Source organism: Pagrus pagrus (genome assembly GCF_965226575.1).
Source record: "Pagrus pagrus genome assembly, chromosome: 13".
Lineage (NCBI taxonomy): Eukaryota > Metazoa > Chordata > Actinopteri > Spariformes > Sparidae > Pagrus > Pagrus pagrus.
The window spans coordinates 23,534,037-23,550,502 of record NC_140197.1 but is presented as its reverse complement, the minus strand read 5'-3'; the positions used below and the strand labels follow the sequence as shown (position 1 = coordinate 23,550,502).

The following is a 16,466-nucleotide window of genomic DNA, read 5'->3' as shown; positions in this document are numbered from 1 at the left end:
AGTGTCTCTGGAATGCAATGTATTTTTTTCATGTATTCATTGGATTCAGCTGACACGTCTCATTGAAATCCATCAAACAGCCAATTTGGATGTTGTCACCATGTTGTTTATTTATTTGCCTTCTACAGTCTTAAAAATGACTTTTCCATAGGCAAGCAGTTAGCTGGTGAATCCAGTGCATAGTAAGATGTCATACACTTCATATCCTTTTGGCTGGCTATTGTATATTCCTTGTTCAACTAATCTATGTTTTAGTGCATGAAAAAAAAAAAATTATGAATTTGATATTACACTATTTATCACCTTAATGTCAAGTCTGACTTAAACCTCCTGACTTGTGTCTCAATATTTGATACCAGCTGAAGGAGATGTTTTTGTCACATAAAAGTAGCCTCTATATACGGCTGGATTAAGGTGCTATAGGATGCCAGGATACAAATGGAAATGTAGGCCCTTTATAAACCAACACTCCTATTCTGCTATCTGCATTAATAATTAGCTGGCCCCAGATTTGCTGTGGCATAATTGTATCACATAATTTGGGAACATGCAATGTGATCAAATAAGTCACATTTAGACACAGGGGTCCTTCTCGAAACAGCTCTCAGATTGACGTAGTAAAGCAGGACCTACTGTAAAAGCCCAGCTGATATTGTGCTTTTGTGTTGCATATTCCGAAATAAATGTCAATTTAATTAGCCACATGACACACAGCAAACACGGGGCCTTCAAGGCCCTGAGGCAGTTGGCCACTTTGCCTGTTAGTGATCCAGCTTTGCCTCCTCGATGCTTGAAATTAAAAATCCACCATGATCCCGAAACTTCCTTATTTTGTCAGACGTACGGTTTGTGTTTATACTAATTTTAAGGTGTCATACTGTGATACCTGACTGGTTAAAACCAATGTTTTTCCTTGTGCAGATTGATGCAGCTCTCAGTTTGCGTCCTGGCGCGCTACCACGAGTGCAGTAGGCGGGCTTTGTCCTGTGATAGGTCGTTGCTAAGATACGTCCAAGATTGACAGCGTTCCGGTTTCCGGTTCATTCGGCTGTGCGCAGTAGTTGCTAGTCACAGGAGCCACAATGGCGTTTGTAGTCTCCTTCAGATAGGGCTGTGGATGATATTAAATCCACTAGCATCGCCCTAAATATAGGCCTGGTTGATTCCCAGAGCCATTGATAATAAACTGGAACATCTACTGCACACGAAAATACTATGATTTCTAATCATCATTGAATTTATAGGGGATAAAACTTACATTAAAGGGAACATGTAAACAGTACCAACCGGGTCAAGTTTTCATTTTGTTCGAGAAACGAGCGTCTTTTAATGAAGGCATTTGCTTGTTTCTGAATGCTAAGACCGTAATTCTGTGGAATAAAAGCACCTTTACTTAACTTGGCACTGGACAAGGACACCTTTCACAAAGGGACTTTTTTCTTTTTCACGAGTCAGCTCGCTAGCCGCCGAGCATTAGCTAGCGGTGCTAGCTAAATTGAGACGGAGACGACACCACAATGCTCCGGTGTTCGGTTGGGACCTTTTCCATTAACTGACGAATTCTAAGTACATACTCTACAGCACGGGGACCCCCGCGTGGCGTTGTTCTGCTTTGACGAACTATGTTGGCGATCTCAATGGAATGAATCGGCATTGAGGAGGACTGGACGTGAGCGGCCTGGTGTGTTTATTTTGTGTATTTTCTCGCCCTGTTTCTGCTTAGTAACACATTTGCTCTGGCATTTGGAGTAGCTACTGTTTTCCTGTGAATGAATTGCCTGGACCTCCGAGGCCCAGCCGCAGGAGAGGTACCGACGCCGGCGTGAGGGATGCCTGGGTCGGACCGACACCATGGGACCAAGAGGAAGCCGGAATCTAGCAACAGTGGTATGCCACACCAGACCCAGGCCCCGAGTCATACCTCTGCGGGAGACAAGACGAGCAAAGACGGTAAAGTGCAGTTAAAATCTTCAATGTCCTCTTCGTCTTCAAAACGTAAACGGCATAAATCAACCAAACATAATCGAGAATCCTCGGCGGCACTGGGCCCCGAATATTTTACCCTCGGCGATACGGCGCCACCTGGCGTCAACACGGTGAAGCCTCTGGTGGAGTACGATGATATCAGCTCGGACTCGGACACTTTCTCGGACCCGCCGTCCTCCAGGCCCTCCGAGAGGGGGGGTGGGGACCGACTGGAGCCATCACCCGACTACGATGGGGACGATATCGACAGAGAGGCAGGCGGGAGAGAGAACAAGGGGCACAGGCACTCCCGAAAAAAGTCCAAGGACCCTAACAAAGTTAGAGACTCTGGGAATGGGGAACGTGGGTACAAGAAAAAGAGCAGCAAAGACCGCGAGAAAGGGACTGCTGGAAAGAGCAAGGAGAAGGCTGCCTCATCAGGCCAATCATCCAAGGTCCAGCCGGAGGCTGACTCTAAACGTGGGGAGCTTGTGCTCTCCTCACAGGTACAGCCTGCAGCCAGTGTAGGTAGCACTACTTCCTCCACATCTTCATCTCGCAGCAAGGAGAGCAGCCGCTCAGGGAAGTCTCGCAAAGACAGGCAGCAGCGGAGAGACGGCCGAGGTGAGGGCGGCCGCAGCTCCTCTCAAAGGAGCCGAACAGACAGGAGCCACCGCAGGTCCTCCAAGAGCCACAAGTCGAGCCCTAAAGGCAAGTCTTCAAGTAGAGGCAGCCCCCGCAGGAAAGGCACCAGCTCAGCCCTCTCGCCCAGTCCCAGAAGAGGAGCTGGCAGCGAGAGTCCACAGGGCAGTGGGTGTGGGCAGCAGGGGGATGACAGCTACTCCAGGCGCAGGGCGGCCCAGCAGAGCCCCAGTCCCTATGGGGACATGTCTCGCCGCAGCAGACAGAGATCAGACAGCCCCTACGGTAGCAGACACAGGTCCTCCAGCTATGAGCGGGACAGCAGCCCTTACTCAAGGAGACGCTCCATCAGCCCTTATGGGAACCGCAGGTCCTCCAGCACCAGCCCCATGTCTCGGTGAGTCTATGCTTCAGGGCGCCCTTAATATCTTGGAAAGTCTTTTGGGGGATATGTTCTGAGATGTTAGATAGCTTACACCCACATACTAGCAGAGGTGGTGTTAAATATCAGAAGAGAATAATAATTTATCATCAAGCTATCTATGGTAGTTATTTTTGTGTGTCCTGACAACAAATCCTGATTTTTATGATCCTGGTTATTATCTATTTGGCTATTAAATTAAACAAACATAAGACATCTGTATTGTCAGTTAAAATAAGTCACACCTGTTGAACTTGAAGAGCCCTTCTCCAGTCAGCTGGCTGTAGGAGACAGGATGTAGATGTTCTCCATCTTGAGTTTCCATTGCATAACATAGAGAAAAACCTGTGGCTAGGAAACTTAAAGCATTGGGATAATGTCACGACCTTTAGTGATTGAAAAACTGCCAGCATTGGCTACCATAAAGTGGGTCAGGCACAGCAGCCCTGGTATGAGCCTTTCATGTAATTGGATACTTTTGCATGGTTGATTTAAATGTGAGTTGCACAAATGTAGATATAAGCCACTGTTCTCTTCAAAGGCAAATTAAACTGTGGTGGTGAGAGCATATAACATGACATTATAGATACCATAAGTTATATTTTCATCTTTGCCATGTTAGGTTGAAAGAATAGGATTGCACCTGATGAGTTAAAAAATAAACTGCAGGTGGCAGATTATATAAGCAGAACCTTGTAAAGTCTGTGGAATTGTCTTCAGAAGCGGATAAATTATTTTGGTTAAATGGTCTGACTATTCTAGTTGTTCTTGTATTTATTTTGAGGAAAACTTGGTGTCCATCTGTGACTGGAATGAAGTCAATGCCAATGTAAACTAGGAAAGACAAGGAACAGGTTGTATCCAATCAGATCGAAAGTTTTAGATCCAATTTGTCCCTTAGTTTCAAGAGCAAAAGTTGTTGTCACTGCTGGTGTACGTATTTTTCTATATTAACTGCTGTTTCATTTCAAATCAGAAAGCCCACATGGTTTTGTTTCAATTCTACACTACTCAAAATTAGTTAGGGATATTGGGATATGGGTGCATATGGGCATTGATGTACATTAAAAGTCAAATTAAATGTGTCACATTATTTTTGGGGACCAAAAATGTTCACAAAATAAAAATTCAGGTATGTCACAGAATAAACAATCAAGTGAAACACTAAAATATCTCTAACTGAGTTTGAGTAGTGAAATGTGATCAGCGGCCATTTTCTTTTGTGATACATACGTTTTTTTTCTGCATACTTGTCTCTGTTTACCATGTTTTATCCTCCCTGGCTTCAGGAAGAGGGAGCAGAATCTAAAATGTTCATAGCATTGTTTATTTGCTTTATTTAGACGCTCTGGCCGTTCCAGGAGTCGCTCCCCTCTGCACTACTCATCTTCTCGCCGCTCCTCCTCTCGTTCCCGTAACAAGAGGCATACTTCCTCTAGTGTAGCTGGGGGCAGCTCCCACAGCAGCCGGCCAGCTAGCCGCTCCCCTCCCTCCTCTCGCCTGCCACTTAACTCCAGCCTCGGAGCAGAGCTGAGCCGAAGGAAGAAGGAACGCCAGGCTGCTGAGGCAGCTGCTCGTGCCAGTGGCGGTACTTCTCCTCTTCCACCGGCACGTAAACCTGCCGGTTCCTCTGCACGGCCCTCTAAAGCCGAGGCCCCACAGCCAGAAAGAGACTCTGCAGCAGTAGCAGAGCCTCCACCCCCTCCACCTGTACTGTTACCCCAGGATGCTCCCAGTGGTGAAAATCAGGTTTCTGCACCTCTACCTTCCTCTTCCATCTCTTGTCCGACACCACCTCCTCCTCAGCCCTCTCCTCCCGTGCCACCCGGTCCAGCCACCCAGGTTCCACCACCGCCACCTCAGGCAGAAATAGCTATTCAGCCTCCAATGCCCTCAAACACAACACATGCCAAGTCGCCAGCTCTGCTTCCTACACGCAGCCCCGTCCGCCAGACCCCGCTTCACAAGACGTCGACTCTGCCTCCCCTGCCTTTACCACCCGCACTGCTGGGAAACGCTCAGGACAGGTGAGGACCCTCAACAGGGATACACATTGATAGTATATGTCACATTGCACATTATTCTAAATGCATGTTCACCTTTTGTATGGAGTGAAAGTCACATTAAACTTTCATCCATGCTATTAGTGACTTTTCAATTAGCTTTCACACCAGCATAAATACACCATCTTTAAAGACTTTTCCAAATCAGAGTTAGTGTTGTCAGTTTGCTTACAGTCTGCAATTGGCACAGATTTTCCTTTTGGATTATTGTATGCCAGCTTGTGTATGGCATGCCTCTGTAGTCAACATTACCAAAAAGATATTAGGTAAAAAGCACCTGATAACTTTGATTATAGATTATCACATGTGCAAAGCTCCTTAGGCTCACATTCTTCTGTGTCCTACCCATAGATTTGAATGTTGTTTTCTGCACAGTTGTTTTACAACAAACTGAGCTGGTCAAAAACATGGTGATCTGGGGTAAACAGCCAAGTGAATGTAAAAGTACATGTCTAATTCCTCTTCTGTCTCTTTAATTGAATACAATTTTATCTAAAACATTTTTTTTGATTTCGCAACCTCAGTCCAAAGAAGTCCACCCCGCCTCAGAGGTCATCTAGAAAAGAGAAGGAAATTCGCAGTCGGACATCGATTATCGACCTTCCTTTACCGCCCACCCTGCACGGAGTTGACTCCTCACCCCCACAGTCCCCTATCCGCCAGGCTCCGTCGCTACCGCAGCCAGCCCTTAAGAAGAGACCAAAGTCAGTTTCTTTTTATTTTACTCGCCCACTTCCAATTTTCCTCTTCTTAATCCCACATTAATTCTAATCTGTTTTTATTTTTGATGGTTTACAGGATTTGCTGCCCGCGATATGGCGAGCGCAAACACAACCTGAGTGACTGGGGTAAACGCTGTGTAGATAAATTCGATATAATCGGCATCATAGGTGAAGGCACCTACGGCCAAGTGTACAAGGCCAAGGACAAAGACACAGGTAAGAGAATATTACCTGGACTTCTGTCACTGTAGTTCTCACATGTGTTTTATGTTTAAATAAGCAGAGACTGAATTCGCATTTTGACTGGTTTTCTAAATACTTTCCTCAACTTGCCAGGTGAACTAGTGGCTCTGAAGAAAGTGCGCTTAGACAATGAAAAGGAGGGTTTCCCCATCACAGCCATTAGAGAGATCAAGATATTGCGGCAGCTCAAACACCGCAGTGTTGTCAACATGAAGGAGATCGTCACCGACAAGCAGGATGCACTCGACTTTAAAAAGGACAAAGGTAAGAGGGTTGGAAATTATCTGGACTTGGTAATAGGGGAAAATAATTGTAAGCATATGGAGCACAAAATGTTGCTCCACTGCTATCTGTCTGGAACTTTCTAAGCTGAAAAATACTTTGCACATCTATTACGTAAGACAGGTGCGTAGGAGCGGGAGGAGAAGACCTGAAGTTGCAAGCTTCTCTAGCTTCATGTAACCATATAGTATTTTTACTCTCACCAAGGAAGTTGTTTTATTTAACTAGACCTCTCACAAGATGGCCTCTCTTTTCAACAAACTATTTGCCTGATGAAGATCTAGTACAGAAACATCGCAAGTAAATGTGTTATTGCAAGTGTTGGTGTGCAACTTCTGTAAGAAACTTCAGGCTATAAACAGTGACACAAGGAAATATTGTCCATCAGCTGCGTCATAGATGCTCTGGCCCTCTGTCAGTCAAAACTCATTTAACACAATATATATTTTCTAGAAGTTCTTTTATTGCTTGCAAGCAAGAGGTCACACAGCAGCTGCGCATAGATGTTAACTGAAGAGAGGCAGTCTTTCTTCAGCTTTTATAGTAGTAGACACAATTGTAGCAGTCACAATGTTACATCTGGACTCACTTAAAATGACACTCCCATTATCTCCGCATCCACTTTCTCCACTGATTAACGTAATTTTAACATGCACGTACATCCCAAACGTTTCATACATCAACCTTTGTCAGAACACATATACACAGGAGGGGTTACACAGAAAGGTTACAAAAATACTCTTCAGGATGAACTCCTTGGACAAAAGTCTGTTGTCTTATCTATGTTAGGTTTTTCAACCCTCTCTATCACATATGCTCTGAAACCATATAACTGTCACAGGATGTGAACCATGGGAGGCCCATAGACACAATGTTTTCACTCTTAACACATCTTCTATACTCGTTAAGTTTCATATGCAAGAATAACATATCAAAATAACAGAGGGACATTTGGGAATTTCCCTCACAATTTTAATGTACGGAGAAGCAAATTTGAAGACATGTAAAATTCTCTGATCTGGTCTTGCATAAGTAGCGATCCTCTCGTCACACCACCACTTCTCTAATCCCCAGAAACGCAGTTAATGTGCGTAAAGTTGTTTCTGATTTGTGATTACATGTTCCCTCTGTTTTTAGGTGCTTTTTACCTGGTGTTTGAGTACATGGACCATGACTTGATGGGCCTGCTGGAGTCGGGCCTGGTCCAGTTCTCCCATGAGCACATTCGCAGCTTCATGCGCCAGCTGATGGAGGGTCTGGACTACTGCCATAAGAACAACTTCCTTCACAGAGACATCAAATGCTCTAACATACTGCTCAACAACAGGTAAGCTGTTGATCAGGAACAGTTGTTTTAGGTGAATTTTGATGCGTCTGTATCACCTAAAGGTTGTTTGATCTACTTTTTTATTCATGTGTTTGTTTACTTTAGCAATTCTGATCCACTTAGACAAATCCACATTAACAGCACCAGCTATAATGCAGCATTATTCACATCAACAACTTGGAACATCACTGCAGATGGTTTAAATGCAGCAGTAGTCTGTAAATACTGTAAACTGAAGACCCAAAGCATTCAAACACTAACTTTAATGATCGCAAGGCAAGTGTTTTTCGAGGTGCATCAGCAGCAATGCTAATTACTTTGCTACTAATTTTATTGGGTGCTTCAAATAAGAGCAATGGAGGAGTAAAGCAACTTCTCCCAGATGGTTGCTCAGTATAATTCTGCATTCCAGTCTACAAACAGTATGGAATGCAAGGGAAACTTAGTAATGACTTGGATGCTAATAGAAATGAGCTAAAACTATGGATTTTGCTGTGCGAAGGGGAATTTTGAGCCATGCTGTAGTTTACTCTCACTCACTGCCCTGCTACTGTACAACTGACTGTAAATAGACACTTGAAGTTTGGACTTTAATTACCCCACATGTCCTGACAATTGCTGAATTTTACCAATCACTTCATTGATTTGGCTTTTTCCCTGTCCAGAGTGCATTTTCATTAGGTTACAATGTTGGTGAATTTATGCTTGTATCAGTACTCCTGAATCAGACATAAAAGAAACGATGCATTTGGATGTACCCTGTAATAATTCCAAGTTTCATAATTTGTGTTGTTTAGATGAAAACTAGTTATTACTAGTCACAGGCAGACAAGCAGAGCCACATTTTTGTACTAAAGGTTAGATACCATAGTTCTCAAGAAGTAGTAGTTCTTCATAGAGCATGAAGGACCGCAACCTTTACTATTACTACTGCTATTGTCCTTTTAATCTGTTGATAATTTTCCTAATTAATCAATTAATTGTTTGGTCTTTAAATGGTCAGTAAATGGTGAGAAATGTTAATCTGTGTTTCCCAAAAGCCCAAGATGATGATTTTGTCACCACCCTCAGATATTCATGGAAGAGTAAAGAAACTGGAAAATATTCATATTTAAGAAGTTGGAAACACGGAATTTTGACTTGTTCTTCTTAAAGAACAAGTCAAAATGATTATCAAAGCATTTACCGATTAATTTAATAGGTGAACAACTAATTAATTCTTGCACTTTGAATGCTATCTTACCCCTGATTGTGTTGCTCCTAATCTTGGATGTTTGTTATCTGCTTCTTCCTACAGAGGTCAGATCAAACTGGCTGACTTTGGTTTGGCCCGGCTTTACAATTCAGAGGAAAGGTAAGACGAGAGTGTTTGTCATCAACATATTTTCCTGTGAGACGTATGCAATATATAGGGACCTCCCGCTTGTGTCTGTAATTTAAATGTATGATTAAATATGTTTATGATGATTGACGCAGTAATTAAACTCCACCATGAGTATGGATTTTCCTCTTCAATTACAATGACATGACACTAGATGGCAGTGTCCATCACATTGTTGTTCTGCAGAGAGATCCCACTTAGTGAAAGCTGAAAGCTTGTGTTTGGACACTCGGGGGCGTAGATGCTCTATGAATCTCTACCAAGCCTCACCATCCTCTCTTTCTTCGCCCCCAGTCGGCCGTACACTAACAAAGTAATCACACTATGGTACCGCCCCCCTGAACTCCTGTTGGGAGAGGAGAGATACTCTCCAGCCATTGATGTATGGAGCTGTGGGTGAGTATAACACTGTCACAGTAGCACCTTTTATCTATTCCTACTTATTTCCTCTTTTACATACCCACTCAGGTATTCTGTAATTTTCTCATGTAGAGTAGGTGTCATGAATTCATGTAGATCTGGACTCTTGGTTTTTCCTTTCATTCAGATGTGACTAGTTGCTTTAACACTACATGTTTTTTGGAAATCAGCATTAAATCTCACATTTACATCACTTAATAAATATATAAATAATTAATTTGAAAACATCAGAAGCTAAAAGCTGCCGTCCCACCACTCTGTCTTAATTGACACAAACATTTTATATAGTTTCATGTATCTATCCTTGAATTTATTTTCCTCAAAATGAGTCAAGCTAGTCTAGCGCTATATATAATACATGTATTATTATTATTATTATTATAGTCAAGCAAAAGTCTGACAACACAAATCTTTAAACCTACCAATGAGCCCTAACATTCATTTTACTTTATACCTGCACTTACCTGAATGTAGATTAACCTAACTCACACCAATAACCATATTCTTACATAAAACCTGCAAATGTGTTTCCAACATTATCAGCCAACTGGATGTTTGCAGCACTGAGTCTGTTACATTTGAATCCTGAAGCACCAAGAGACCAATTCAGCTCAGTCAGGCGTGAGATACTCGATGTTCTTTATACATGTGTGCTATGCTACCAAATTTGAACCTGGTTTATCGTAGATAAATAAGATTGTTCATAATTTTCCACATAGCTTCCACACTCCCTTTTTGTATGCTTGTGTCAGAATCAGAGAAAAAACATCTTTTTTTATAGTATGTGTTGTAAATGTATCCTGTTAAAAAAATAGGAGCATTTATGATCACAGTTATAATCCTGTCTGACAGAGATATTCTCCTTCTATTCTGTCATGGCTCAGGTGTATTTTGGGAGAGCTCTTTACCAAGAGGCCTATATTCCAGGCTAACCAGGAGCTTCTACAGTTGGAGCTTATCAGGTAGGCTGCCCTTTCCTAAACACAACACCTCAAGTATAACCACTGCTGCAACCTCCACACCCCCATTTCTGTTTTTTCATCACTGACCCCATCTTTGCCTCCCTCTGTCATTTCCTCCAGCCGTCTGTGTGGGAGTCCCTGTCCTGCAGTCTGGCCTGATGTCATTAAACTTCCTCTCTTCAACACCATGAAACCCAAGAAGCAGTACAGACGTCGCCTGCGGGAAGAATTTGCTGTGTATGTTGTCATGTTGCACTTATCCCAGAGTAGCTGTGCTCATCCCTTTGTATGTTCCTACAGTTGAAACGTCTCTCTCCTTCTACGCAGTTTACCTGCTTCTGCTCTGGACTTGCTGGACAGAATGCTGACCCTCGATCCTGCACGACGCTGTACAGCTGAGCACGCTCTCAACAGTGACTTCCTGTGTGACGTCGAGCCCAGCAGGATGCAGCCGCCAGAGTCAGTAGCCCCATGGCCTCTGCTTGTACCCTTCATCTATAATAGTACAAGATATCAATCTCTTGTTGTTGTGAGAGAGTTTTAAATGCACAATGTGAATGTTTTTTAATGCTCTTAGATCTTAATTGTGAAAAAAGGTCCAGTGTTTTGGATTTAGGGGCAGAAATTGAAATAAAATATTCATAAATGTTTTTATTAGTGTATAATGATCTGAAACATAGAATTGTTGTGTTTAACTTCTGTTTGATTACAGATTTGTAATTCATGGTTGTGCTATAATTATCACTGCCCTCTGCCTCTCCAGTCTTCCTCACCACCAGGACTGCCATGAGCTGTGGAGTAAGAAGAGGCGGCGTGCGCGTCAGAGTGGGGTGCCCGAGGATGTGCCTGTTCCCAAAGTGCCCCGAAAGGAAGTGACAGGGACCTCCAGTGGTGAGAACAGCCGGCCCCAAACCAGCCCGGCTGGAGCCCCGCCTCCTCCTCCAGGAAAACCGCCTTCCACAGCCAACTTAGAGCGTGAGTTGTCAGGTAACAGCTGCCTCACACACGCACTGGAGCAGAAACTCACATGAACATAAGGAGGGTTTTGTGTAAAATGTTTAAATATTGTGTGTGAATGTGTGTGTTCAGGCCTGGGAGTTGCTGCAGAACAGTTGAACCAGGCAGAGTTGGCAGTGCTGCTGAACCTCCTCCAAGGACAGACGGACCTCAGCCTTCCCCAGGTTGCCCAGCTCCTCAACCTCTCCAACCCAGAGACTCTCAGCCAGTCGTTGTCTGCCCTCAGTGAGGCCTCTGACCACCAGGGGGCTCCAGATGACCAGGCCCAGTCGGCTCCCAGGTCCCAGCCCCCAGAGCCGCCTCCTGAACCCCAGGAACTCTCACCGACACCCGGAGACCCGCCACTTAGCCAGGAAGACCAGGCCAACCTGCTGGCTCTCATTTTAGGCCACATCATCAAGCCCCAAACCGAGGAGCAAGGCGATGAGAGCAATGGCGTCCAATCAGAGGAGGCACTCACACGCGATTCGTCTGCCTCTACTACTGATCGCAAGGGCAAGTCCGGGTTTAGTCTCTAGAGGGTGGAAAAAAGGTGGAACTAGGTTCAGGTGGAAATCACTGGGGACTGCGAGAATGAGGAGAGCAGGGCAGAGAACAAATGGATGCTGACTGAGTTTTGGTACTCAAAATTCCTGTATACTCAATTTAATTAAACTTTAGACTGCCTGATAAAATCAACAAAATTATCAAATTAATTAAATAAATTAGGCTATTAGATGTATCATGCGTCCCCCTCCCTTTCCTCAATCCCTGACATTCCTTAAACACAAACTCACCATCCTCCTACTGGAAAATGCAAAAGCAAAACCCTACAAAATGTCTCTGGAGCGTTCTTCGTCATGTGACTCTGGTAACCACCAGGCAAAGGTTTGTTGCACGTGGACATCTCTCACTGGTGTACTCGATAAACCAGAAGGAAGTTTAGTATTTTTCATTTCAGTAAAAGAAAAAGGTTCACACTGTATTCCCTTCCACGTTTCTCCCTCTTCCTTGTTTCTTTCTCACAGTCTTTGTTTCTGTATCTGTCTCATCTCCACATATGTTTTTTCTTCCTCACTTCATTTTTCATTTTAAAGCAGGTGTCATGAATTCTTCACAGCAAGTGATGTTGCTTTAAACAGTCTGTAATGTCAGCCTTTTTATGAAGAAAGTCTAATAAATTATCAAGTGGAAAATAAATGTTTTGAATCTTTAGACCTCACCTGCATGTGTTTCTTTTAAGTTTGGTTTGTCACACATTTCTTTTTGATTTTAACTGTTCACACTGACTCAGATATTAGTTCAAAAATGTGATTAGCAAGTTGAATAAAACTGTTCACAATGCTGCTGACGCTGAAATGGTAATAGTCCTGTTTTCTTCTGGTTATTTCTTCAGTCAAGGCCACTGAAAACCTTATTGCCTTGGTTTGCCTTACGCTACTGTAGATTGGAAAACTAAAACAACAACCTGGTTCAGTAATTTTGTCCTGACTATTGTAATTCTTAAAATTCTCCTCAATAAGTCACCCTATCTGTTCATCCAACTGTACATGCCCTTTCCAAGTGTTTTCTCACCTAGTTCCTGCATTTTTCCTTTTGTTCAATGTGGTTGTTTTGAGGAAAAACAAATACAGCTGCATCCATTTTGCATACATTACATTAGTTAACAGAACTGGTTAAAAAAAGCAGTATTTAATACACATTCTTTACAGTGACAACTATTTAAATAAAACCATTTTTACCCTTTTCTAAGGCTAACCATTTACTGTACCTGAACAGGTACATGATTGTAGATTTTTCACAGGCCAGGAATATCTTTGTTTGAAGAAGTATTTGCTGTACCTTATCTACGCAATTCCCTTAGGTTAACAAAGTTAACTTAATTGCAACAATACTGACATAAATGCTGATGTAATGATATGGAAATATACCGGTTACCCTTAAAGATACACAAGTGTTCTGCCTCCCCCTAGTGGTGACAGTAGGAACGTTAACATTGTGTAACTCCATGTCAGGCCCATGAGACGGGCACTTTCTGTAACAGCACATGAGATGTACAGAAGCAGATGATAAATGAGATTACGGGGTAATTTTATAGACAGTCACATGTTTAACATTATATTCCAAATATGCCTTGTTAGCTAACGTTTTGTCCTGTGTCCTGTCTGGCCCCCTCAGATGGTGCAGCATCAAAAAGAAAACAACTTGGGGACAACCAGGTGCCCCCGTCTGGTGAGCAGCGTCCACCCTCTCCACCGGGGCCACCTCCATCAGCTCTCCTCCTAGGAAATGCCCAGCAGGCCGGGTCTGAAACCCAACCCAGCCAGGACATCAGCCCTGCCGTGGCAGCCGCCTTGCTCCAGCTCATCTCTCAGCAGGATTCGGAAGCTGGGGCCCCTCAGCGCAGCAAGGACCCCTCTCCTGCTGTGGATGCTCCGGCTCGAGGACAGCCCCCTCCACCTTGGGTTGCAGACTCCCCGCCTAAACCCTCAGCTGCAGCTGAGGCCCCAGCAGGACTGGTGACTACTGCTTCTACCACTGCAGCACAGTTCCCGAAGGATCAGGACCTCCGTTTTTCCCACGGAGCTGCCCGCTGACCCTCAATCCCCAGAGACAGACCTAGGTATTGTGGGATGGCTCCACCTTCCTGGCCTGAAGGGAAAGGTAGAGGAAGAATGCAGAGGAACACCTGCAGATTAGGACTCACTGGACCATGAGCAGGTAGCTAAAGATGAATCAAAGATATTGAAAATGAATGTCTGAAAGAAAGAGATTAAGGGCCTTTTCAGGTCATGAACATCACTAACCACTGAACAAGCTGTCGTGTTCTCTTAGATGGAGTGTTTGGACCTTTACCAGTCCAATTAGGGACAGTCACCACCTGCAATCCCTTGCTCCTCCCTGTCGACTGAAGGTCCTGACTTGAATGAAGTTTAGCTTCCAAAGTGAGTGCCAGCAACTGACGCTCAATTTAGAAAGCCGCTGTGATCTTTTCTTTCCAAAACAAACGATTGTCATGTCCACTGCAGTGCCCACTTCTAATTATCAGTGTTTTGGTGAATGACGTCCTCCACTCTGTCATGGAGAGGAGGTGGAAGATTACCTGAAGCTAAAATATTATGTGTGGGTATATTTGAGGCAATGAGTGCACTGATAAGAACACTACAGGATCATGAGTTTCTTATTAAACCTTCCATGCTGGTTAGTCCCCCCTGTTTTCAGCCTTGTGCCTCTTTCGTGACTCCAGCGACCCCTGAATGATCCCGTGGGTTACGCTTTTGCTTTGGATGGCACCTACAACAGTGTACATCTGCTGGACTGAATTTTCTTAATTTCACCCAAAGGCTGTTCCATATTCTGTCAGCCCAACTGAACTGCGATGTGCTATCGACTCACATGAAGGTTTCCCTTCCTTTACATAAAGCAAATCTCTGTGTCGTAACAAGCCTAAGCCTGTACTGCTCACCTTCCTGTCTCAAATATGGATTAACCACTACGTTATGATCGACTGCTCCATAATCCACATGCTATTCTGCTAGTTCAAGTATAAGGCTCGAAAACATATACCCAATCGGACTTTTCTGGCTTTTTCTGGTGGGCTCTCTAAGCCTCGTCTAATGTTGTCGCCTCCCTGCCAACTTGTGCAACAAGAGCTTTTTCTTTGTTTTTGGTGCAGTTATTTTCTACATAAAGAAAATGATACACGCTTGAAGAAAAATAATGGTCCATGGTTCTGTTTCCATTTTTTGCTTTGGAAAAGGAAAGGGAGGAGAAAATGGTTTAATGTGTCTGTAAAAAGGAAAAAAAATATTTTGTAATATGTGTTTTCTTGGTTCAGTTTATTAAAGGAAGTTATGCGACCAGTTGAATTGTCTCTCCTGGCATTTCTGGTTGTGTCACTGTGGTGGCCACTAGATGGTAGGCATTCACTCATGCTGCAGCTCAAACTACAGGAAGTCCTCACAGTTGGGCCTCGGCAGGGCCTGATCGAAGTTGAGAAGTGCAGAATGGGCTCAATTACAGCAGGTTTCTAGTGTGTCTTATTGCTGTTATGATCTGGAAACTGTTTGTTCATTTTTATTCTACTTTGAATAGAAAGATATCAAGCAAGGGAAGTAAAATGGCAAAAATGGAATTAAAAGCACCCCCAATTTACAATCTGGAATAAAAAACGCCAAGATTGAAAAAACCTCAAGCTAAACAAAATATGCAGAACTGTATCTTAAACATGGAAAAGATTTGATAAGGTTAGACATTTTTGAGTGTTTGTTTTGTTTGTTGTTTGTCAGCCCTGTCGTTTAATCCTTTGGTTGTGTCCAAAGTAGAGCTACAACGATTAATCAATCAGTTGTCTGTTAAACTGTTTAATTACTCACTATTTTGATAGTCGGTTAATCAGTTTGGCAATTTTTAAAGACAAAAAAGGTCAAAATTCTCAGATTCCAGCTTCTCAAATGTAAACATTTTCCAGTTTAAACAGAATATCTTCAGGTGTTCGACAAAACAAGCAAAATGGGGACATCTTGGGCTTTGGTACATTTTTCACCATGTTCTCACATTTTCTGACCAAACAACTAACCGATTAAATAAGAAAATAATCAACATATTAATCTACAATGGATATGAATGTTAGTTGCAGCCATAATCCAAAATGTTTTTTCATTATTTAATAATTTGTCATTGGTTATATCAGGGATGCACGACATGGATTTTTTTCAGCCGATACAGATGACCGACAATTACCAGCTTCTCATGGCAAATACCGATAAGCTAACCAATAATTTCATATGATTATTTTTACAAAACGTTTTGCTAACCTGTAGTTAATATGTAGCTGAGGGCGAGGAAGGTTCAGATGTAGTGGATGATTTAAAATTGTTTGGCTCTCTAGACTACGCTGTGTCCACTGTGTGGCTGCAGTTTGATGTCAAGAGCGCAACAACATTTTGCTGCACTTCGTCTTCTTTTTTCTTTATTTATTGACAAAATGCAAACCAATTTTAACAAGGAGCATGCTGTCACTCATATATTGGAGTGCATAG

At 43.1% G+C, this 16,466-nt stretch overlaps 1 protein-coding gene across 1 annotated transcript; it reads left to right on the top strand.

Moving 5' to 3' along the window:
- The first annotated feature begins 892 nt into the window (after positions 1-892).
- cdk12 (cyclin dependent kinase 12) lies at positions 893-15,293 on the top strand. The gene is made up of 14 exons (XM_084371696.1): positions 893-3,004; positions 4,372-5,055; positions 5,616-5,795; positions 5,890-6,029; positions 6,150-6,320; positions 7,476-7,665; positions 8,963-9,019; positions 9,341-9,442; positions 10,351-10,428; positions 10,549-10,665; positions 10,756-10,887; positions 11,192-11,415; positions 11,518-11,940; positions 13,603-15,293. Exons 1-14 carry the CDS (start codon positions 1,830-1,832, stop codon positions 14,019-14,021), a joined length of 4,092 nt encoding a protein of 1,363 aa, XP_084227822.1. The 5' UTR covers positions 893-1,829; the 3' UTR covers positions 14,022-15,293.
- Positions 15,294-16,466: the final 1,173 nt, after the last annotated feature.

What these genes read in the sequence shown, in the direction of transcription:
- cdk12 (XM_084371696.1), top strand. Translation starts at nt 1,830, where the DNA reads ATGCCTGGGTCGGACCGACACCATGGGACCAAGAGGAAGCCGGAATCT. An exon ending in GCCCTTAAGAAGAGACCAAA is followed by an intron (nt 5,796 to 5,889) that starts GTCAGTTTCTTT and finishes GATGGTTTACAG; the next exon opens with GATTTGCTGCCCGCGATATG. An exon ending in CTTAGAGCGTGAGTTGTCAG is followed by an intron (nt 11,416 to 11,517) that starts GTAACAGCTGCC and finishes GTGTGTGTTCAG; the next exon opens with GCCTGGGAGTTGCTGCAGAA.